This window comes from Equus asinus, chromosome 1 (genome assembly GCF_041296235.1).
Source record: "Equus asinus isolate D_3611 breed Donkey chromosome 1, EquAss-T2T_v2, whole genome shotgun sequence".
Lineage (NCBI taxonomy): Eukaryota > Metazoa > Chordata > Mammalia > Perissodactyla > Equidae > Equus > Equus asinus.
In genome coordinates, this window is record NC_091790.1 from 29,932,667 (window position 1) to 29,957,456 (window position 24,790).

The window sequence follows — 24,790 nt, forward strand, 5'->3', positions numbered from 1 at the left end:
TCTTTCATTTCTGCCCCAAAACCTGCTCTTAACCCCCCGTGTTTCTCATCTCACTATGGAGCAATCATTCTGCCAGTGGCTCAGGCCAAAACCTTAAGGTCATCCTGGACTGCGCACACTCCACACCCAAAGCATTAGAAGTCTTGTTGGGTCTACCTTCAAACCAAATCCATCACTTCTCACCACCCCTGGTCCAAACTGCCATAATCTTTGCCTGAAACAGTCTCTTTTAAGTGGTCCCCTGCTTCCAGCTTTCATGGCCCCTACCTCCATCCCCTCTCCACAACCACCAGATCAATCCTTTTAAAATTACATAGGGTCAACATGACTCCCAGGCCAAATCTACCCACGGCCTCCCATAAAAAGAAGGAAATCCCAGCTCCCCCACAGTCTCCGACCTCATGGACCACTCCACACAGCCACACCACCTCTGGGTGCAGCTCAGCCCTGTGGAACGCGACGCTGCCTCCACTTGGAATGTTTCCCGGTATCTGCGTGGCGCCCTCTCACCTCATCTAGGTCTCGGATGAAACGTCACCTGCTCGGTGAGGCCTTTTCTGACATCTTCATCTACTACAGTGCTCTCCACCTCTGTCTGTGCCTTCCCCTGCCTTCTTTTACTTCATACACTGACGTGTTTTACCAGGAACCGCCACCCGCTGACTTGAGTGTACGGTGACTGAGGACAGGGGCTCTGTCACCACTGTGGCCCTATGCAAGGCTTAGAACAATGCTCACACCTAACAGGGGCCCATGAAACACCTGCTCAGTAACATATGAAGACAAGCCCCTCCTCTGGACATCTGTCTAATCCTCCCCGACTGGATTCCAATTTATGCCCACCCTCTCATCTCTATGAACTAATGGCCTCTTATTTTTAAAACGTCAAGGAGCCCATTACAGTTGACAAGACCCCGTGCTTTAAAAGTTACACCAACTTCAGAAGGCAAAGCATTCAAGCCCAGAGATGTGCCCAAGAGTAAAAAAGGCCCTGGTCACCTAGCTAACACCGTCTCTTGCTACGTCTTCATCTGAAACACTCCCATACGTCTTCTTTCCAAAATAATACACTGGTATTGTTTTAATCGCCCCTGCCAAAGGATATTCCAAAAATTCGTGTTCTCTGCGATCATTTAAAAGTAGTTTCTTGCATCACTTTCTATGGATGGCTTTCCTAAAATTTTGTCTTTTAGACTGAAGTTATTCACAGGCAGGTCTATCTACAAAAGTTAACTCCTTAATATTTAGCTTTCAAATTTTTCTCAGAAAGCCACTATCAAATCTCCTGGAATGCTCTGACCCACTAACCCTTTTCCCCAGTCCCGTTTTCAGAGACTTCCCGGAGCGTCAGTGGATTAAATCAAACGACTTGCACCTCCTCTTAGCCTCAGGGGACACATGAACTCATTTAAAGCAAAGTCACCCATCGCCTCCAGTGGGGATCAGAGGTCCTGCTAACCAAGGGGGCTAGCGCCTCCAGTCGGCCAGGGCGGAAGGCCAGAGGAGAGGCCAAGGCTGATGCTACATCCCGCAGAAAAGCAACTAAAACGAAAGAGAGGTGTTACTGCAGACCGTGCTTAGGACCCAGTGAAAAGGTACCACAGGGTCCACAACCCTGCAAATATGGAGCTTGCCATCCCCCAGCAAGATAATATGGAAACATTAACTCATGGTGGGGGTGATCTGGCAGACAGGTTAGAGTGGGAGACGAGCAGCCACTCTCCAGCTACAAGATGAAAGCCTGTGAAGGAAAGGGAGCAAGCTGGCCCCGGGCAGGAAGGGATGGGGCCACGGTGGAAAGAACTGGAATTCTGAACCGAGCTCAGCTTCACCAAAAGCCTCGAGAGACTCCAGGCAGCAAGGCCCGCAGACCCCCAGCTCGAGGCAGTGAGCGACTTCTGGCCTCTCTACTCTGGGAAGGAACAGAAGACACGCCCAACCCGGCGCCCCACAGAATTGGAGAGTCCATCGGAAAAACTGTCAGGGCTCCTGGGGAAAGTCTCCCGCTTCCTGCTCCACTGAGCCAAGCGATGGAGACTTCCCAAAAGCGGGGATGCAGCAGCTGGGGAGGGAGGTCCCTGCAACCTCACACACCGCACACTGAGTCGACCTCGTTAACACTGTATACAGATTACCCACATCTATGTCACTTTGCTAAGACCACGAGCATGCCAGTTCCGGATTTTCTGTGCTTCCAAGAGTGCCATGGCAGGGGATGTATGCCCACAAAGTCTTAAAAAAAATTATTATCTAAAAAACCCTGCCAGAATCCACTGAACAAGCATTATGCCGGTAGTTTTAAAAGGCACTGTTGGGAACTACCGTGATCTTTGCCCATCAAATCATTCTAAACCTGACAAAGCAAAACCAACAAAGGAAAGGAGGAAACATCAAGAAAGCTGGAAATCAAAATTACACGAACACTAAACCAAATCTGGATTTTTTTTTTTAAGAAGTGATGAGTGTCTGCAAGTTCGCATCTAATACGATTTTTAAAGTTATACCCTAGCCTGAAAGGTGCAATCAAACCCTACTGAAAACAGAGAAAAGGGAATATGCCTTATTCTGATCTGCCAACAGTGACAGCACTGCTTTTCAGCAGCCATCACGCTCTTCGGTTCTTCCTGTCTAGCTTATCTGTACCTAAAGCAGAAAGAAATTCAGGTCCTGAATATGGATATGCCCTCCACATTGTTCGTCATCTATGGGCTCACTGAAAGCAAGAACCTTTTCAAAATTTAATGACATTCCTACTGCGTAGCCCACAACAGGCCCTCAGTAAATGAAAACTGAATGAGTGAAGCCCAGCTGTTAACCAGACCTACAGAAATGAGCACTGAGAACACACTGCAGTGTCTCTCCTTCACCTTCAGATCAGCTTCTAAGAGAAATTAAACGTCACTGTTTGGAGGAAAAGCACACTCCTCACCCCCGCCCCCAAAAACGATTTAGACCAGGGGACAGCACACTTGGTCTGTAAAGGGCCGCGGAGCAAAGAGTTTCAGATTTCTGAGTTACGTGGGTCTCTGCTGTGTATTCTTTGCTTTTTGACAATGCCGTAAAAATGTAAAAACCGTTCTTAGTTGCGAGGCTGCACGAACACGAGCCAGGGGCAGGATTTGACCTCGAGCTGTCGTGGGTGACTTCTGACGTAAAACACAAAGAAAATAGAAATGAGTTGCTATTTATTTGTTTATTTTGGAAAACGATCTTTCCGTAGGTGGTGGGAGACGTAATTGTCAGGTCAGCAAACCGAGATAAGAGGACGCTCGGTTCAAACAGGAAAAGTGGGTATCAGCCTCGGGTTGAAGAATTGGGGCCCTGGGAACATGTGTGAGGCCTGCAGAGGCCTGAGGTCTCCCTGGAGAGCAGACGGCCCAGCCGCCCTGCCGTTCCGAGATGCTTTTTCCTGCCACTCGCTGGATCCGGCAAACAGTTTAACCTAAGTCTTAAAGTTTAAATTTGACACCATCTCCTAAACGCCAGCATCTTTGTATTAGGCCTAATTCCTTCCATACTTGAACCTTTTTTCTCCCTGAACATTCCTTATGCTCTTCTCCATGCATTTTGCCACTTCCACTTCAATATCCAACTGCCTTCTTTTACACACTGCCATATTTGAAAAATCAGGGACAATGATTCATAACTTGATTTGGTTTTATTTTTTAAAAACAACTTCTCTTTTTGCCCTTCTTAAATGACATGGTATTAGGCCATCAGTGAATATGACGGATTACTTCCATTTGTCGGTTTCTTGAGCCTAAGAGTCTTTGAACTCGACCCTTCAGAAGAGAAATCTCCTGGAGAAAAGTGAGACTAACCAGTCCACAAAGACTGTAGTCTAGGTAAGCATAGGAAACCACCTTTCAGACCCGGGGTGGTGGGAAGGAAGAAATGCCATCTGCTCCCCTCTGTTGCCAGGAAAAGCCACGTGGCAGAGCCAGCCTAAGAGTCTCGAGGCAAGGGAAGAGGATGCTGCATTAATCACCAAGAATGACTTGACCAGCCACCAGAGAATGAATGCAAGTAATAACAGTCAACTAGTCTCTGAGGCCACTGGCAAAGAACTGAAGGGCTTGGGGACAGCTGGCCTGGATCCACATACATCCAGAAGCCACCCCAAGGTTGAGGAGATGGAGCCTGCAGATAGTTAATAATCTAAACCCAAGCTCAACTACTTAGTTACCGAGTTGCCCAGAAACCAAAAACTGACTTGCCTTGGATGGGTGAGCCATGCTATTTCCAGTCACGTCCTGCGATATTTTAAATGCCCTGTCCTAAAAACAAGAACCACCCAGCAGAATTTTAACAATTAAATCACACGGTACCTCTGCTCAAACGGAGTTTGAAAATGAAAAAAGATTTCCACCCCAGAAGATTTATGTCAGTATTTCAAATGTTGAAGGTCCCAGAACGTACTTCACAAGCCTGTAAGCTTGAAGGCCCCTTGTTACCTCTTTATTAGCTTTGAATATGTCTTTCTTGCAGGCTGCAGAAGTCCGCCACTCAAAGTAATGCACGCATTCTGTTGCAGTTACAAATTCAGGAGTTCCCTGTTCAAAAAAATAAAAATAAGTTACCATACCGCATATTGTAAAATCTGCTTTTTGAAAGTTAGAAACAGTAAAGGCTAATGAAAAATCTTAAAGTAGGAAAGAGGGTGGGGAGGACAACACAACTGCTTTAGTTAAACGAGGTCATTGGGAAGTTCCCAAACCCGAAAATTCTGAGACAAAAGCTTCATGAAATCATGTTGGAATTCTGGTATAATGGGTCCCAAATTGTCCCACTGCCCCAACTATGCAAGTACAGTAAATTCATGGGAAGTAATCCTTGGTGTCCTCACACTGTCAAACTCCAAATGTTCTATAACCAACGCCAACAAAACCGAAGCCAGAAAATGTGACCTCATGCTTCCTGTAAGCCGAGGGAGGAGGCCCATCTGGAGCCGGCCGAGTCTGTACACCAGCCTTGCTCCAGACGCCCCCACACTCAAGGGTAGCCCCCCCCGCCACCACCGACAGACTGCGACTAGGGTTGACTCCAAACTGGTCACCACAGCATTGCTGGGTGACACATGACACGGCAGGAATTTACCTCTCCACGCCTATGGGCAAATCTAAGGAGTTCCTCGAAATTCTGGTTCTTGTGTGAACACAGAATTCTTGGAGGAAATTCATTAAAATTAAAACAGCAGCCAGCTTATTCTGTAACACAGGCCTCCATATTTCATACTGCTGCAAACAGATTTTTTTTTTCCCAAGGTTTCAACATGGACGACAGTGCAACTGATGGGCTGGTCCAAAATTAACAATATAAGTTCTATTTTTAAAGTTCTTCAGATGAGACGTTATGGGCCTGAAGACGCAGCAGTCACAGCACCAAATTTTAAAAAGACATTTCAGAGCAGCCTGGTAGCCACGTGAGTTTCACTCAACTTGATTTTTCTAAACACTTCAGCTCTTACTCTGATTAGAGAACATTCACAGGATTTGTACACAAATTGCTTTTCCTAAAAGCGAGCAATTATTTACTGGAAGTCCCTTTTTAAATACTAACAATTAAAAGCAAAAAGTCACATACAACATGCAGAGAGTAAGAACAAACATCATACTTTAAAATAATTAGGCCCCTTTCAACATTAGTGATACCCAAAAAGGTTGGGAACCTCACTGCCCACTGACCACAGCTTCTCCTAGATAGATGTTGGTCTCTCCCATTTAACGCAAATGAGGAAAGAAAAATGTTAAAAACAAAACAAAACACATTGCCCTAAAAATTATCAAAATAAAATGCTGAGAGAAAAGGTTTTAGAAAGAAAAAAATTATGCCTGCAACAAATATTCAACAGTGTTTGGAGTCAGAACACACTAATCACTTTGAATTATAGTTTTACACAGGATGTGGGTCAAGTTTCACTTAGTGTTTTAACTATCGGCTCAAGATTTGTTCACTTATTGGTCCTTAATGGTGATGGTGCTTTGGCTGGGGTTTCCGTTTGTTTGTTTGCGTTTTTAACTCCGCTCACTTATTCTTCCTGGAATACCGCTTAGAGCAAGAATGTCCAAGGGACAAACATTTTTAACAAAAGAAAAGATGATAAAGTGACTCTCCGTGGACTCACCAAGGTCTTCCCACACAGGAAGGCGATGCTACTCTGGACTTTGTGATTCTTGCCTGGCTGCTCACAGCTCGATGTTGTGTTGAATTCCAGAAGAGATCTGGTTGCACTTTTCAAAAGAGAGTCACCTATTTGGAGAGGAAAAAGCATAAATAAGCTATAAAACACTCATAATCGTAAAGCTATTTCCAAGCGTAAGCAAACTAAAAGTGGTGCTATAATTCATCTGAAAGCTTATAAACTTACAAACTGTCCCTTCCCCAGAATTCTCCATCTCAGGAATGGCATCCCCATCCACCTAGCTGGTCAAGCCTCAAACACATGACACTGAGTCCTATCTTTCTCTCATCTACCACATTCAATACATCAGAAAGTTCTACTGGTTTCACCTCCATCTTGAATCTGTCCACATCTCTCCATCTCTGTTAATGCTAAAACCTCTATCATCTCTCACCCGTACTCTGGCAATAAATAGCCTCCTGATTGGTAGGTACCCTTGCCTCCACTCCTGTCTGGTCCTTCACCCTCCTCTACGCATCTTACACCAGTGCAATCCACAAAAACATAAATCAGAATACACAACTCAGCTGCTGAAATTCTTCAATAACTTCCCCTCATACATGCTATAAAATCAAAATTCTTTAGAATGGCCCCAAAGTAGGGTGATCACGTCTCAGCTTGCCTGGGATATTACTGTAATAATCCAGAAAAAAAGTCTACATAATATCAATACGATGGTAGTTGGCATAGAAACAGATAAACTGACAAACGGACTAGGATACAGACCAAAGGGCCAAAACAGAGAGCACAGAGACATTCGCGTGAATCAAACTTGGTATGACAGAGGTAATGTATCAGATCAGTGGGCAAACAAGAGACTGTCCAATAAATGGAACTGGAAACAAAATGGCAATCCATATGGAAAAAAAGATAAAATTGGATCCCTACCCACCACAGTATACAAAAATCAACTCTAAACGGATCAAAGACATAAACATCAAAAACCAAACTTTAAAACTCTCAGTAGAAAATATAGTTATCTTTTAGATCTTAATGTAGGAAAATATTTCTTAAACCTCAAAAGAATTAACTACAAAAAAATCAATAAACTTCACTTACTAAATTTAAAAGTTGATATTCATCAAAAAATAGCTTCAGGAAAACAGAAACGAGTTATAACCTGGAGACACACAGAGCTGGCAAAGACCTGGCATCAAGAACATACACACTCACGCACAAAAGAACAAACACAAATTTTTTTTTATAATTCTAGGAAATAGATGAAAATAAATGACCTCTGACTGAGAAATCACACAAAGAGAGAGAGGGAAAAACCCATACCTAGTCACCTTGTGGTGAATTTTAATATCAAAGGCAAAGAGAAAATTCCAAAGCCTCTAGAGAGAAAGAATAGGTCACATGGGACAAGACATGATCTGACAAAGAAAAATATATGTCAATAAGGATATGAAAAGATGTTAAACATCACTGGTGACCAAAGAATTGCAAATCCAGACCACATGACACACCCACTACAGCCACTCCACTGACAAAAATTAAATACCATGTGTTGCAAGAGAGATGGTCCAGCGCTCTCCCGTGTTGCTGGTGGAGTGTAAACTGGTACGACTACTAAAAAACTCAGCATGGCATATCTCCTAAAATTGAACATTCACATACCCTATGACCTAGCTATTCAACTCATGTATATACACAAGAGGAAACTGGGGCCGGCCCCATGACCAAGTGGTTGGCTTCACATGCTCAGCTTCAGTGGCTGGGTTCACTGGTTCGGAACCTGGGTGCAGACGTGGCACCACTCATTAGGCCATGCTGGGGCGGCATCTCAAATGCCACGACTGGAAGGACTCACAACTAAAAAATGTACAACTATATACTGGGGGGACTTGGGGAGAAATAGAAGAAGGAAAAAAAGAGAGAGAACCATGCATATATACTTAACAAGAAACATGTGAAAGAACATCTTGTGTTCTTCACACTAGTAAAAACCTGGAAACAACCCAAAGACCCATCAACAGAAGAGTGGATAAATTAACTTTGGTAGATCCAGACAATATTACATAGGAGTTGGAAGGAACAAACCACAAAGATAACAATACGGTTAGTTTTTAGCAGTATAATATTGTTGCTACCACTTATGTCCCAAAAAGTTACACATACCATGATATACACTTTCTACTAAAAAAAAATCACACACAGACTTTCGAGAAAGAGGGAGGAAGACAGGGTGAGTGGGAAGAAGGAAGGAAGGAAGGAAACTTTTAAATACAGGATGTGGGCTAATGATTACTTCCAATAAAGAGAGAACACATAGACAGTAGTTATTGTCAGGTTCCTAGATTTTGTTACAGATGGGGTTCTTTACATTATCCAAAACGACTAATTAAAAAACGGAAAAAAAAAGGTTAGTCCACGGATTAATGATGAGTGCACATCATGAACTCAGGATTATAACTGGTCCAATTCCATACAAACACTGGAGATCTTTTTTAAAAAGAAAAGAAAAGAAAAAAGAGAGCAGGCTGAAAATTAAGATGCCAATGGGGAGGTGGTGACAGGTTTCAGAGCTGACCCCACAGCCCCGGGGCTGACAGTATGGCCGTTCTTTCCCCTGTCTGCCTATGTGCACGGGTCTGCCAGAATCGTCCGTCCTCTGCCCGGAACTCCCGGGGTCCGTTCGAAAATCGTTTTCTCGGCAAAAAGGGTGCAGAAGCCCTACCGAAGCTCCGGGACCATGGACAGCGCCCTGCGGACAGCGCCCTGGCCCCGCCCACGGTGGGCGTGTCTGGGGCCGGGAGACGGGGCGGGGCCTCAGCGCGCCCCCGCAGCGCGGCGCTCCAGGAGCCGCGGAGGGCGGGCGAGGCCGGCGGGAAGCGGCGCGCGCTGCGGCCAGGAGGGGGCGCTCAGGGGCCGCGGCCCCCCACCTTGAAGACCCTCCCCCGCGTCTCCTGTCCCCCCATACGGCGGCCCCTTCCGGCCCAGTGCCCAGAGCTCCCGGGGGCTCCTCGTAACTGCTAGGCCCGCCCCGCCAAGAAAACGAGGAGGCCCTGGCTGCCGCGGCGCGGGGCAGTGGCATCCCTCCGCGCCAGCCACATCGGCATCGCGCCCGCCCGTCCGCCTCTCCTTCTTCCTCTGCCCGATCCGCCCCGCAGTCGGGAGCGGCTGCCGACCCGAGCATTCGGGGAGAGGCCGCAGCGAACCGCGGCAGACACCCGCGGCAACCGGCCAGCCTGGCCGTCCTCCCCAGACGAGAGCAGGGCGAGGACTGCGGGGCGGCGGCCAGCACGCCAGGCCCACGGCCAGCTCCCGAGGACGGCGCCAAATGGGCTGGGCCGCGCTCGCCGGGCCCGCCAGACCGCGCCGGGTCCTCCAGACCGCGCGCCGGGCCCGCCAGACCACGCTCTCCAGGCCAGGTCCGCCAGACCAGACCGCCCTGGCAGGGCCCCACCAGACCAGACCGCGCCGGGTCCTCCAGGCCGCGCTCTCCAGGCCGGGTCCTCCAGACCAGGCTGCGCGCGCCAGGCCCGCCAGACCGCGGTCTCCAGGCCGGGCCCGCCAGACCAGGCCGCGCTCGCCCAGGCCCGCCCGGCCACGCCGGGTCCTCCAGACCGCACTCTCCAGGCCGGGTCCGCCAGACCGCACTGGGTCCGCCAGACCGCGCGCTGGGCCCGCCAGACCGCGCGCCGGGTCCTCCAGACCGCGCGCTGGGCCCGCCGGACCGCGCCAGGCCCACCCGACCGCGCGTGCCAGGGCCTCCAGACCGCAACCTCCAGGCCAGCTCGGCCAGACCAGGCCGCGCTCGCTGGGCCCGCCAGACCAGGCCGCGCTCGCCGGGCCCGCCAGATCGCGCCGGGTCCTCCGACCCGCGCCGGGCCGCACGCGCCAGGTCCTCCAGACCGCGCTCTCCAGGCCGGGTCCTCCCAACCAGACCCCGCGCGCCGGGCCCACCAGACGGCGCTCTCCAAGCCGGGTCCGCCCGACCGGGCCGCGCTCTCCAGGCCAGGCCGCGCCGGGTCCTTCAGACCCTGCGTACCAGGCCCGCCCGGCCCAGCTCTCCAGGGCCCGCCGGACCGCGCCGGGTCCTCCAGACCGCGCTCTCCAGGCCGGCTCCGCTAGACCAGGCCGAGCTCGCCCGGGCCTACCCGACCAGACCGCGCTGGCGAGGCCCCACGAGACTAGACCGCGCCGGCTCCTCCAGGCCGCGCTCTCCAGGCCCGGTCCTCCAGGCCAGGCTGCGCACGCCAGGCCCCCCGGACCGCGCGCTCCCGGCCGGGCCCGCCAGACCGGGCCGCGCTCGCCTAGGCCCGCCAGACCAAATGGCCTTGGCCGGGCCCGCCAGGCCGTGGCGGGTGCGCCAGATGGCGGCCTCCAGGCCGGGCCCACCAGACCGCGCCGGGTCCGCCAGACCACGCGCTGGGCCCGCCAGACAGCGCTCGCCAGGCCGGGCCCTCCAGGCCGCGCTCGCCCGGGCCCGCCAGACCAGGCCGCGCTCACCGGGACCCGCCAGATCCGGCCACGCTCCACAAGCCAGGCCACGCCCGGTCCTCCCGACCCTGCGCGCCCGGGGGCCCACCAGGCCCCGCTCGCCCGGGCCCGCCAGACCCGGCCACGCTCTACAGGCCAGGCCGCGTCGGGTCCTCCAGACCCTGCGCGCCAGGCCGCGCTCGCCCGTACCCGCCAGGCCCAGCCACGCTCTCCAGGCCCGGCCGCGCAGGGTCCTCCAGACCCTGCGCGCCAGGCCGCGCTCGCCAGAGCCCGCCAGAGCAGGCCGCGCGCCGGGCCTGCCCGGCCTCGCCTGCAACCCGCGGCGGCCGCGGCCGAGCCCAGCCGAGCTCGCAACTCGACCTCGCTGAGGCTGCACGGCCTGGCGCTGCCAACGTCAGCAGCGGCCGCCGGGCCTCCCCCGCGGCCGCCGGGCCTCGCCAACACCTCGCTCAGAGCCTGCCACGCAGGCAGGCAGCCTTCTCCGTGCTAGTCGCAGGCGCGCTCCAGCAAGGCTTCCCGCGCTCCCCACCTTCCCTTCTTTATTGTATCGTGTCCTTCAACGCGTACTGTGCTCATGTTATTTCACCCAACTCAAAGAGAATCCTCTCTCTCTACCCGATTTTTCCCTCCAGCTGCTGCCTCGTATTTCTGCTCCTCTTTATATTAACACTCTTTAAAAGAAATTTCTATTCTTGCTACCACCGACTACCCCCTCAGATACTGCCCCTTGTCCCCTGTGCTGGCTGTTCCCCCAGAGAACTACGTGACTCCCTCCCTGGACTCCGTGTCTTTGCTTAAATGTCAACTTCTCAGCGACACTTACCCCGCTGAATATTCCTGAACACGTACTCTCCTGAGACTACCCCACTCCCCCAGCACTCTGGACTTTTCCTTCCTTCTCTTTTTTACAGCATCCATCACATTGTAACATACTATTTAGCCACTGTTTGTTTTTGTCTGTCTCCCACTCCCAAAGATGCAAGCTCCAGGAGAAAAGGGCTTTTTGTCTGTTTTAGTGACTGAGTCATTCAAATATTTGTTATAAAGAAATAAATGAATATTAAATGTTGACTGCTTTAAAAATAGAATTTATACAGCTATCTTTTAAGATGTGATCTAACCAAGTAAATCAGAATAAAATATACTAGAATTTATTGAACCATCCCCATACACTTAGGCTATGCTGGCATATCTGCCACAACTAACAATGCTACCAAAAAAAAAATTGTACAAAAATCTATGTACCGTACTAAGGCCTCTATTGGCAAGATTTACAAAAGTAGGTTATGGGAATATATGTCTTAAAATTTCACAGATATTGCCAGACTATCAGGAGAGACCATAAATGAGATAAAAACATAAGTTGTATCTAAAACTCAACCAGATATCATCTTAAATATCCAATAGAACAATATGGTTTTAAGAAAATGAAAGAATCTAGGGTTTAAGAGGAAAAGATACTTTCACATCATAATAGTCGGAGATGCAGAATTCAAGCCAGTGGGCAACGTGGACGGCTGCTGTAGATTTCCATGAGTGCACACAAGAATCAGACAATATGAATATCGCCTGGAGCCAGGGGCCAGGCTCCTCAAAGTAAATGAAGTCACTTGACACGGCAACTATGATCGGATTCAATGCGTCCTACCCAGGTCACCAAGAAGCAGCAATCAGAATCCCAGGCATTGGCGGTAAGTAACCTCAATTAACACTCTTCCCTGGTGGGTACATTCCATCAGTTCAATGGGCTGGTAACAGGCTTCCTGAAGTGCATATGTAGCTTTAACCCTCAGAAAGGTTACTTAAATTAAAAGCACAGTATTAGCATTTGGGATGTTAGGAGGAATGTGAATACATTCGGAATTTTTACATCCTTGCAATGTTTAACGTTATAACTCCAATTCAAAGGTTATAACTGAGCAAATGATTTACACCTGGGACACAGCATTAACCCATCTAAGACAACTTCAGGTTTATCATATTTCTAAGTTTAAACCATTAGATTTATAAGGATTATTATAACTACTTAAGTTTTCATTGTCAGATCAGACATCTAAAGTACTTTAAAAGGAAATCAAACTTCTAAAATGTATAAATCACTTTAAAATGTGGTATAGATCATTCAACTAGGTTGTAAATGAAACCAACGTTGTTCACGGGGCCCATAAAAATGACCTGCTAGACTTTTGTGTGTAACAATATCATTTGCCTAAGAAAGAACTAATGGATATTCTTAATCAAAAATAATGTAACACTGTTTAAACTAAAGTTGAGGTCTTAATATCTGTTTCTAAGTATTAAAACTTCCCTTGTGGGCACTATAAAACTCAAATGAACAATTATCTTCCCAGAAGGGCTACAGACAACCATCTTCCCATCGCAATGTGGGAATGTGCCGTTTCTAGGCTCCTTGCCAGCACCCTATGATTCAACCATTTAAACTTCTGACAATTTGAAGAAAAATGAGATTTCATCACTGCTTTGATTTGCATTCACACCTGGCTTACTAATGAAGTTGTGCCGACCATCTGGATTTCTTCTTTTTGTGAATTGCCTGTTGTTAGACCTTGCCACTTTTTTCCCGGGTTGTCCTTCTTATCCTTTATCAAGAGAAGCTCTTACCTCCTCCAGATTACATTTCTATTTTACTAGGTTTTTTCCCCATGTCCTACTCTCTTTTTACTTTTAACTCAAATTCATTTCTGGTAGGTATGCGGGAGAAGTCTAATGCTGTTTCCTCACAGATAAATAATTTTTACACCCAAATTTTTGGTTATACGTTAAGATCTCATACACACTGGATCTACTGCTATACCAGCCCTTCTGTTCCTCTGATCTACTGGGAGCTCCAGTTTTTGCGGCTGCTTTCAAAATTCACATTTTTCCTTTCTAGCAAGTTTGTAAGAAGTTAGTTTCTCAGTTGTCCTCTCAGCCAGGCGTTCGGAATTCCCATCATGGTTCCTCTTTTAGCTCGACACCCGTCTGATGTGACCTTATGACTCACAAAACAACACAGCCTTGAATCAGCCTGCAGGCTCAGGAGCCGGCCGCTGAGCATCCAAACCTACAACCGTGCAGCCTCTGGCAAGCCGCTTATCCATGCTGTGCTCCAGTGTCTCCGTTTATAAAATGAGGGGAATGACATCACCGACCTCAAAAAGTTGTTGAATGAATTCAATGAGACATTTCCCTTAAAAACATAATGCCTGGCACATATGTGCCTGACAAATTTAGTTACTATCTAGTTATAAAACTAAATTTTAATAATAAATTATACAATAGAAATATTGGATAACACAAATTAGCCAGATTAAATCCGAGTCTAGATTATCTCTGTGCAAATGTCGTCACTCTTCTTCACCCATACTAGTTTGCTTTCTTGAGTTGAAGGACAGGGCAGTACCTGCCAGTGCTGTAAGTTCACACCCCCTCTGGCACCATTCTCTCCCTTGAGGAGTTTGAAGCACTGGGAAAAGTATGTCATGTGAGTCTGGGAGTAAAATGAGATTGGAAACGGCTGGCTTCTGTCCTCATCAACTCAACTTATAACTCAGCTTTTAACTCAGCAGTTACCTTTGGCCTCTCCCCTTTAACCAACCTCTCCTATTTCATCAGGCCCAGCTTTCTAAAACACATTTTACCACATCACCTCCCCCATGACCCTCACAAAGGATCTACAATGGATCTACTACCTACCCCAGAAAATATCAACTCTCCTGCCTAGCTTTCAAAGTCGACCTAAACTTGGTCATTCTCAAATTCTGTCCAGCCATGCCAACCTCACAAATCATGCTCCTTGTCTGCACCTGGCATCTGTCTGTTACATTACACTATACTACCACAAACCAGAAGACACGCTTCCACTAGCCAGAACTACTACAGTCAAGGATTATCATAAAGTCAAGAGGAGACTACTTTTCCTCTTTCTGAAAACCTGAGTAACATTGGCCAACAGGCCCATGTGTGGCCTCTCTCCACGAATCGTTGAAAGATCGCAACCAGGAAGGTAGCAATCACATTTGAAAGTTTTTTGAGGATATCACAAAATGATAAAACTCGTCTGACCCAAGAGTTCAGAACAAGAGTTCTGGCAGCTTCTCACAACTCTATCCTGGGCCTCAGTTCCCTCTTACCTGTGTTTGCGGTCTGGACAGTCTCCTTGCTGGGAGAGAGGAAAACCAAACAGAGTTGGGCCTCAACGAGCAGACCTCACAAACCTTACTCTTCTGACTCCAAACATTACTTTCTAAAAAGCCCTTTCACTATGTTTAGGAATTTCCATTGGAAATGACAGGATGGAGCCACCACAGTAAGCTGCCCCTCCCAACTCCAAAAACCTACCTAGCACGCTCTCCCAGTCACCCGCTGTCTCTGTTTCATGACTGTCCCTCACCATCAGGCTTCACCATTCAAACTGCCTTGCTCAAAGGTCACCACAGATGTTCACGCCCCCAAATCCAAGGATGACGCCGGCCACTTTGATGTCTGCCCTAGGTCTCCCGCTCTGGGCCTCTGCCCCTTTCCAGCTCCACGTGACTTGGCAGAGCTGTCAGTCCACCTGGACTCAGCATCCTCACCAGAGGAGTGGGATCCTGACCCAAGGGGAGGGCACTCAGGGAAACAAAATCAGCCCTAGGAGAGTCAAGTTGGCACTTTTTTCTCTGCGACTGGGTATTTAGGGCTATTTAATCTTGAATGTAAGCCTAACACCAATGACCATCTTTGAGTCGACGTAAATACCGAGTGCCTCATGAGAATCAAACCACCACAGAAGCAGCAGAAAGGTACGAGGAGGGGAAGCGGGCTGGGCACTAGAGGAAATGGGGTGAGGGCGGGAGAAGAGCACAAACAGGGTTTAAGACAAACGTGAGAAGGCAGAGCCATAGAAGAAACATCCTTCTCCATCAAGAAATACACAAGTGCATAATTCTTCATAATGATTGACACAGTGTATCCACTAGATGGAAGTAACGTAATTTAACCTCACAGTGGACATTCAAATTGTTACCACTTTTAACTATCATAAAATATATATTACAGGTGATAAGCACATATAGCTGTGTCGATAGCTAGATACATAGTATTCTTTTTGCAAACTTGGGATCATGCTGTCCATCCAGTAATTTAAGGGCGGTTTTACTTACCCACGGAACGATAGCTGTTTGTCTTCAAGTCGTGCATACAAACAGCACTTGATGACCCACACTGGGCAATATTCATATTTCCACAGAAGTTGATTTTATAAAGCACGTTATTTTTTATGTCAACAGCTTCCCATGTATAACTAGAAAGAAAGAAAAACAATTTGTCACTGTCACTGATCTGCCAATAATTAAACTTCTCTAGTTTTACATTCGAGCCACATTTGCTGCAGACAAGCACAGCCTAGAAGACACACTTTCATTAGCCAAAAATACTAAAGTCAAACTATGTGAAGCTGGACAGAAGCCAGGGCAGAAACCACTAAATACCACCTCATTCTAGTTCAACCCACCCCGAAGCCGCCTCAGGACTCTAGGATCATCAAAACACTTAAAAGTCTGCCATTAATTTAAGACTATCAACTCAGATAAGTAACTGCTCAAGAATCATGATGAATGTAAGACAGTAACCTTTTTAATCACGCTGGAATGCTGAAAAGTCACAGGACTGTTTTTAACTTTAAAACTAGTTACGGCATGAAAGACAGCTCTACTGCGGGTTTTACTTTTTACAGCTAGAGTTCAGATCTGAGCTGACAAGGTGAAGTTGTATAATGAGTCAACGACCTGATTCAAAAAACAGACAAAATCAACTTTAGGTGGATCCACTATGTTGAGCATTTTACATGCATTAAAAACTCATTGTTCAAACCTCTGGCAAAGCAGACACTGAGTAATTGTTAATGAACCAATCTGCATCCTCGGGACAAAATAATAGTTTGTCAGTTTTGTCAAAACAATTATTCTCAATTCTCCACTCTTCCCGGGGGACAATCTTTTGCCCATTTTGTAAAAGAGGGATAATGTCCTCAGCCCAGATAGAGACAAAGAAAGAGGAAACTGACTACAAAGTTCCCTGCAAGATGCAAAGATACTGTATTAATGCCACAGCACGGCTGAAAGGAAGGGAGACAGATTAAATCAGAATTGCTCAGGCTCGGCCTACCCAGGCGTTGTGGGGGGGGGCTGGGGTTGAGACCTTGAGCTCGAGGGGCCCTGAGACCACTGTGTGCGTCAGGAGTTTATCTACCCAGAGCAGCACCGCCCTGATGAGAGAAAGCACTCCATCACAGAAGTAGCAATTCACTCCCCAGAGCTCCCCATGCACCAGGCAGCAGGGCAATGACTCGGCACAAAACCCAGGCAATGCACCACCCCCCCCCCAGAAGCAGTCTCCCCATAGCCCCGTCCAGCAATGGAGCAACCCCAACAGCGGGGCTGTCGGCAGGCAAGGAGCGGAGCCTTCTCCTGAGCCCAGGTCTGGGACGGATCAGATCCATCTGCCAAGAAGCCGAGGGACATAAACACACGTCAGCATTCAGGCAGGGTGGCGCTCCCCTGAAGTTCTGACAGCCATCGAACGGCTGGAAACCTGAAAAACAGGCTGGTGTGCTTGGTAAGTGCCCAGCCTTGGGGTGTCGCCAGGATGGAAAGCAGTTACCACTGAGCTCAGCTTCTGCACCAGTAACACCTCAGAGCTGTCTCCTAACTCGAGGCAGGCACGAGAAAATAACCCAAGAATTGCCAGGCATGAAAGTCATCAAAGAGGCACCGAGGAGTACAGCGAGGATCAAGAGAGACGGAGTCCCTGCCCTCCTGGAGTGTCTAACCCAGGAGGGGACAGAAAAGAAACAAGTAAACAATTTCCCAAGATAATTCCACCTATCATACCTGTGAGCGCAGACAAAAACACAATCACGTAATAAGACAGGAAATGAGCGAAGAGCTACTTTAGACTGGGAAGTCTTCTGAGATGATATTTGCCCCGGGACTTGAAGGACAAAAAGGGGCAACCCAGGGGGAGATACGGTGGGAGGGATATTCCAGCAGCCGGACTAGCCACTGCGAGGTCCTGAGGCAGGCAAGAACTCAGCACGCTGGTGGGAAGGAAAGGAGGGCGATGTGGCTGGAGCGAGGAGGACCAGGAGGGCAGCAGCAGATGACGGCAAGGCGCTGGGGACACCTGGCCACACAGGGACCTTGCAGATCAAAGGAAGCAGTTTGATTTTGTACTTGAAGCCAAGGAAGGCCATTCGAAGACACTATGGATTTTTCCTTAAAATTTCAAGCTAGTGTTTTTATTCGCAAAGAATTTGTACAAATTTTTCTACTGATTACAGTTACTTAAGGAATAATGCTAATCTTTTACCCAGGGGCCATGACTGAGGTTTTCCAAGATAGTACACATCAAATTTAAAACCTTGGCAGTGGCGTCATCAAAGTGTTTCACAACCCCGAGTATATGAGAGAGGTACATAAAGGTATCATTTTAGAATGAGTCAGCTGGTAGGAATCAACTCCGAAGAACCAAAGAAATCCATGCAGTACCTAAAATGCTATGCCTGTCTTAAAAACAGAAATCCACCACTGTTTTTGCAAAGATGATATTTCAATAAGGTAAATGAAAAGAGTGTGTGTTTGGAGGGCAGAAAAGACATTTAAAAAAGTGTAAAATGGGGGATGTTGTCCTGATTATCTGGAAATCAGAGTCCCTAAAAAAAGTCTCGCTTCCTTTGGTGTTATTCCTTTTCTCGATTTGCATTTCATACTTGCTTTGTCAAGATTTCTCGAAATGATCAGTGTTTAGGGGAATGGGGGGATCCTATGAAAGGACCTGAGTGCTAGTTTTTTTCAGGGGGCTGATCCAACCACATTCCACAGGGCAGCCCCCTCCATGCTGGCACCTTCCATGCCAGTCACATACCCAACCCACAGCACCTGGGTGAAGAGCCCTTAGTCACATCACCTAAAAATGAAGGAATGGCCACAGCATGACTCTAAACTATACCCTGCAGGCATCTACAGGCCGTCAGCACTTCAAATGTTCTGATTCCAACGGACACGGGTCTGCTTTAAAACAAATGAACGTACCTGGCAACTTGCATCACTAGGAGCTCAGAAATAGCCATTCAGTTGCAACAATCTATCTGAAAACTCCTGAATCACACTTCAAAAACCATTATGTACTCTGGGATGCACCCTAGTCAAACGATCATTTAGATATGCTTCCCCGAGTAGGAAATATTTTTTAAAGACTAGTTCATAATCAACTTGAAAGTCATATATAACTATCCGAAAGCACTTTCTAAAAAACATCACGTGTCTGAAACTAGATGATTCTAGACTCTCTGCCACATGAAAGGCCAAACCACCAGAATGTCCCAGGCTGAAATCATTCTTTAAATTTATGCTGAAGTTTAAAAGCGCCGTGGTCATATTCCAGAACCAGAGAATAGTTTCAGAAGCAATAAAAGTATTGCAGACTAAATAAAATTTAATGATATCTTTGAGGAATAATAAACTTTTGTCCAAAAGATTGTCGACTAGAAAATTCCCTACCGGAAGTGAACATGTACAGCCAAAACTTGGAAACCCAGCAGTATGACTATTTCACAGCGAAGGGAGACCATTCGGCTGAGATTCACAAAACACTCAACATTCTAGACCAAGCTATTTGAGCATATACAAGTAAAGACTTGAGGAAAAAAAACTGATAGGAAAAAAGGAGACCAAGATATTAGATCAAAGAGAAAACTAAGCTGTAATATTAAAATTTAAAATTTTAGCAAGAACCAAACCTCTGGAAGAAAATATTTGCAAGCTTTGTGGAAATGCGGTCTTCACTCAAAGACACACATAAAAATGTTTTAAACATATGTGCGCCCCCAGCATCTCCTGCAGCAGGAGAGGTACGTATGCCCAGTGGGCATTTTCTTGAAATCCTAACACTTGTCACTGTCAAGTCCTCTAAAGTCACTTTGGCGCTATGCCATATTCCATCTCACGAGGGAAACAACAGGATGCAGGGATGAGGGGCAGGGAAAACCACAAAGGTCCGAAGCAGCAGCTGGTCGTTGGAAAACATCACCCAGAAGCCCTGTCCACTTGCGAAATTCAGTTCACATCCTCGAAGGAGGCAGCTTAATCCCAGTTGCTCTTCTGGACGCAAAACCATCTGTGCAAGAATCCTGGCTTTGAAAATCAGCAAGAGCAAGCAAAATTCTTGCCATTTTACCTCACTGTCCAGGGTGTAAGATGTCCCCCTCCCACTCTCAAAAGATCCAAATGCATTTCAAAGCCAACCTGACAATTCTGGACCGACATGTACGGAAAGTAAGCCCCCTGGACCTCGTGGGCTCGTCCCCCCGCACCCATAACCCTGACGCCAGCCCTACTGGCATTCCCCACCAGTCAGGGCACGATCTTAGGTGTCGGGCATCTCCAACAACTACTACTCTGGACATGAACGCTTTCCCTCCCAGAACAGTAACTGGCAGGCACAGAATCAATATTTACTGACGGGTGGAGGAGGAAACCGGGCCGGTGGACCAGGAACGCATCAGAGCACAGCTCTCAGCACAGGCGCTAACACCCGCTGAGCAAAGCCGCCCAGGCACTGGGCGCCGTCATTCAACTCTCCCAAGGTCCTCAGCCGGAGAGGCAAGGATTCTAAGGCTCAGAAAGGTCAAGCCCCTGCCCAGCATCTCCCGATCATGAGATGACAAGGCCAGGAATACGCCCCAAGGACAAGTGATTACACGAAGGGAAACTGCCTCGTGTGTTATCAATTTTTTAAAGTTTTTTTACCTTTTCAGAAAATACTTAGCTTCAGTTACAACACTGAAACTGGCAAATAATTCCACAAAACCTGAGTTGAAATCTTGTCACAATTATTGCCACTAGAATGACAGATTCTGAACGGCACAAAGATTTCCAGAGTGAATGAGTCCCTCTGACGATGGCTCCTGATGAGAAGCGGTGAGCTCTGAAGAGCCGGGCCGCCCCACGTCACGCTGATCAACAGATCCCCTACTTTTCCTAGCTCAACTTCTTCCCCAAGTTTTCAACTTCGGCTGCTCTTTACCCTCCGTCCAGTTCTGCTTTCTCTTCTGCACAGTGCGAATTGCCAAACACCAGCGGCACGGCCTTCTGCAACCTCTCTTCCCTCACTCAACTGGTTTCCACACAAGGACTATCAGGGCCCTCAGCGCCTCCTTCCCCCCGGCTGCACTCGCCTCACTTTTTTACCCAAGCTGGGTGAGGAGTCCACTACAAAGGTAGACATCTATACCGTTCTCCTCATCTCAGCTTCACTCTCCTTTGAAATGACCACTTAGCTCACTAGTTAGCTGCCCTCCAAAAAAACCCCACCGAGAGTCCCACAGTGAGTGTCATCAGGAACTCGGGAACACGCCACAATCAAACCATCAGAGGCAGCAGGGAACCGGGCAAGGGAGAAGTCACACCCCAGGCAAACAACTTGCAGAGATCTCTGGTTTTAAAGCGAATTCTGTGGCTGAAATATGCCCTGGACGCGGGCAATTAATTTCACCGTGGAAGCTGAGCACACAGGCTGGGTGGTTCCCATAGTTCAAGAAAGCTTAAGACCGTCTGCCCCCGACTGTAACCCCACCGCCTCTACCGAAACCATCCTGGACTCCCGCAGTCAGTCTGCGGCCGTTCAGCGGCACAGAGGTCCCATTTTAACCTCATTTGGTTTAAGTTTCATAATATCCTGAAAGGTGCTGGCAGATTACCAGGGAGAAGGAAGCACACAAGTGGCATACTGTCAACTAATGCAGAGACAGGAAGGCGTTTCTCCTTGCCCAACACCGCTCGAGCAAACGCCACATTCAGAACCCAACTGGTCAGGACTGAACAATCTCGGGGTAGCAAATCTAACCGGCCGGCACAACTGCCTGGAGTTCAGAAAGCTTAGTGAAGAGAAACGCAGAGCCACCTCCCCTGACCGAGGTAGAAATGTCTGTCCGGAAGAAAGAGAGAAGTCAGAAGAAAAAGCCAGAGAGGCACAACAGGACAATATTTGTAAACTATTGGACACTGGTGTCTTACTGTGACACCTCTCAAGTTTCGGACGTCATCACTGAATACCTGCAAAACTACAATACCTTGTATAATATAATTTGGGGTTCTTTCATTGCTAAAACAGCTAACATCTAAAATAAAGTCTACAAAATTCAATTATACAATGTATGGCATGCCCAACCCCTTAAGGAAAAATATCTTAGAAAAACCGAGTTCCTTCCCTCCCACACAAAACAGCTCCATGACCTCTCAATCTGCCCTCTCCTCGTGGACTGTCACAGGGCCACAGTCTTTTGAAATAGACCTTAGTTCCCTCACTCCCTGTGAGTCTTCGGGTTTATAGGAATGGTCATGTGGCTATTAAACGTTTTATTACTGGCCTCCAATTATCGGTATATAAAGCAGGAGAGAGGTACAATAGAATCAGTAATAAAATTAATGAGCATGTGCGAATCTATAATTTGGTTTCTTTAAAAAAAAAAAAAATAGCCCAGTTGGTGATATATGAGCTAAATTCACATAACATGGTCACTGGCTAGAGGGATGTTTTTCTGACTCTAGAGCAAGCAGCAAATCTGAAACTTTGGGGACGAGGGGAATGCAAAGTCTTTCCAGCATGAACATCCAAAAAGATTTTCCTGCGTTTGGCCTGCATCCAAGTCCTCCAGCAGAATATTCTGGAAATCATTTGGCTCACTACTGCAGATAGTTTCTCAGCTCATACACCCAGCCCACTAATCTTCAAAAGTCTGGAACAGTCTCCTAAACTAAGAAGCGGGGAGAGGGGAAGGGAGAAAGGAGGACATGGAAAGAGACACGGTTTCCCAAATGGACATTTGCAGCAGAATGTCAAGAGCAAAACCTAACCACGGTGGTCGACAACTTGCCACTGTTGACGCTAAAAGAGAAAAATCTGATTTGGAGGGATAAATCCCCACCCTGATATGAAGACTGGGCAACACATGAGCCTGACGTGGCGCGGCCAGAGCATATATAGGAAGTACTTCACTTCCTATTCTAACAAACCCACAAAGCTGTGGATAAAGATATGGGGCCTGCAAAAAACAAAGAAGGCAAGGATGTGCCAAACAGTCTCTGGTTTTCCTTGGTAGTTAAGCAGGGTCTGGGGCCAGGAAGCCAGCTGGCTGGAGAGGGATCCGGCTGGAAGCAAGGCTCCAGTCAGCACCAGAACCCAGGGCACCAGGGTGTGGGTGTTGGGGCCCAATCATGCTTTCAAAACCAGCATGGGGATGGGCAGACAGAGGCAATGCAGGAGAGAGGTGAGCCTCCCTCAGGAAGGTGCCATGGCAACGGTGCAGAGAGCCCCAGCCCCGGCCCTGAACCCCACACCTGCCGGACCAGCTGCGCGGGACATGCTTAATCGCTCTTGAGGCCCAGCTTCCTCGTCTATGAACCTGAGTCCTCCGCAAGGTCACCGGGAGGAAAATCGAGACCAGGAAGTCGAGCTTTTGAGAGACTATGATCTAAGGCTTTCATCTGGATCAATAGAAGGATTCAGACTGCTTAAAAATTAAGTTTACAAAAAAACGTAAGTTGGCTTGGGGCCGCCTAAAGGAATGTCACATGACACTGGCAAGGAACTAGAGAGGAGAGAGGGAGGGAGGGGCAAGCCCTTGTCTTGGGCTATCTCCAGGGGGCTGACAGAGCTCGAGACAGAGACCAGGGGCTCAGGACACATGGAGAGACACACACACACACACACACACACACACACACACCCCAGCTGCCTCCTGGGATCTCTCAGGACAGGCCGGCCACTTCAGGCCTACCCAAGCCCGCACCATGTAGCCACCAGCTGCCACCAGAACAGAGGCCCGATTAATCAGAAACTTCTGGCAGAGGAGCAGGGGGAAAAGGGCAGGACATACTCTTCCCAAAGAGGTTTCACTGAAACGCCATGTGTGGAATTCTTAGTAAATCGGCAAGTGACCCTCCACGACATAAAGCTACCACAAAGGCCCGTGCTGTCCTCCCTGGGCTGCGCCTCCTGCATTTTCGCTCAGATCAACTCTAGGGTATCGGGACACAGGCCGGTATTTCAACCCTCAACCCTGCCCTGGGAGGATTTTTTTAAATCAGAGTAATTATCTGAATGTTCCCATCCTTCATTCCCCATACGCATAAAGAAGGGTTGGAGTAATTATACGGATGTGTGAATTCAACTGCATTTAAAGTTGACCCAGCCCACAGCCTAGAGTTGAAACCTGAATGCTCAGTCTCCTAGTCGGCTGGCACCAACGTCCCGGAAAACTCTCCCAGACCCAGTGCCCGTCCCTCAGCGCCCCAACTACAGGGGAAGGTCTGCCTTCCTAAGGGCTGGGCAGTCACTCGCTGGCTAGTTCATGATGCTCATGAAGCCACTATCTGGGCTGGTTCTTCACGGGGCCAATGTGGCTCACACAGGACAAAAGGTTCTGCTTTGAAGATGCTGGGGTCAAATGTCAGGTTGGCACGTACAGCTCAGCAAAACCCGACACCCAGCTGGGAAAAGGAAACACACAGCACGCCCCTTTAGTGCCAAGTCAGGTATCACCTTCACGCCTTCCTTTAACGAGAGCAGCACTATCTCACCTAATCTTTAAAAGCTTTTAAGAATAAGGGGAACACCTGTTGAGCAACTACATGCCCCACAATTTCGCTGAATGATCCCTGGACACCGGCACTTGACTTCCGCCCAACCTCTCCAGGCAGGTGTTGCCCCCCCCACTTTACAGACACAGAAAGATGGCCTACTGTGGTCGGTGAGCTTGTCTCCCGTCAAAAATGCAGCGAGCGGCAAAGCCAGCATTTGAAGAGGCCTGCTCTGCCCCAGAGCCTGTGTCACCTCCCCCACATGGCCACAGGAAAAGCCTCACCAACTGAAATGTAACTTGATGAGAAAAAGCAGCTGTTTACGAAGTTGCTACACTTAGCGGACATCTTGGATCCTAGTTGACTAAGGACGCTGAACTAGAAACTTCCACGTTCCCATCAAACCTACGAACCTCCTGCATCGTCCTCACACAGCCTGCCTTCCACCCCCACCCTGCGCCCTGACCCCCAGCCCTCCCCCTCTATCGCTTTTGTCTCCTCTCTCTCTTATCCCTCCTTCTCTCCCTTCCCCTGGATCACCCAT

At 48.2% G+C, this 24,790-nt stretch overlaps 1 protein-coding gene across 1 annotated transcript in view; it reads right to left on the reverse strand.

Moving 5' to 3' along the window:
- The window catches only part of IGF2R (insulin like growth factor 2 receptor), a 115,703-nt gene that overhangs the window by 79,058 nt on the left and 11,855 nt on the right, over nucleotides 1-24,790 (reverse strand). The window contains exons 2-4 of the mRNA XM_044760750.2: nucleotides 15,772-15,911; nucleotides 6,125-6,249; nucleotides 4,455-4,553 (exon numbers count right to left, since the gene is read on the reverse strand). Coding sequence (XP_044616685.2) covers nucleotides 4,455-4,553; nucleotides 6,125-6,249; nucleotides 15,772-15,911 — 364 coding nt within the window. The remainder of the gene's footprint in view (nucleotides 1-4,454; nucleotides 4,554-6,124; nucleotides 6,250-15,771; nucleotides 15,912-24,790) is intronic.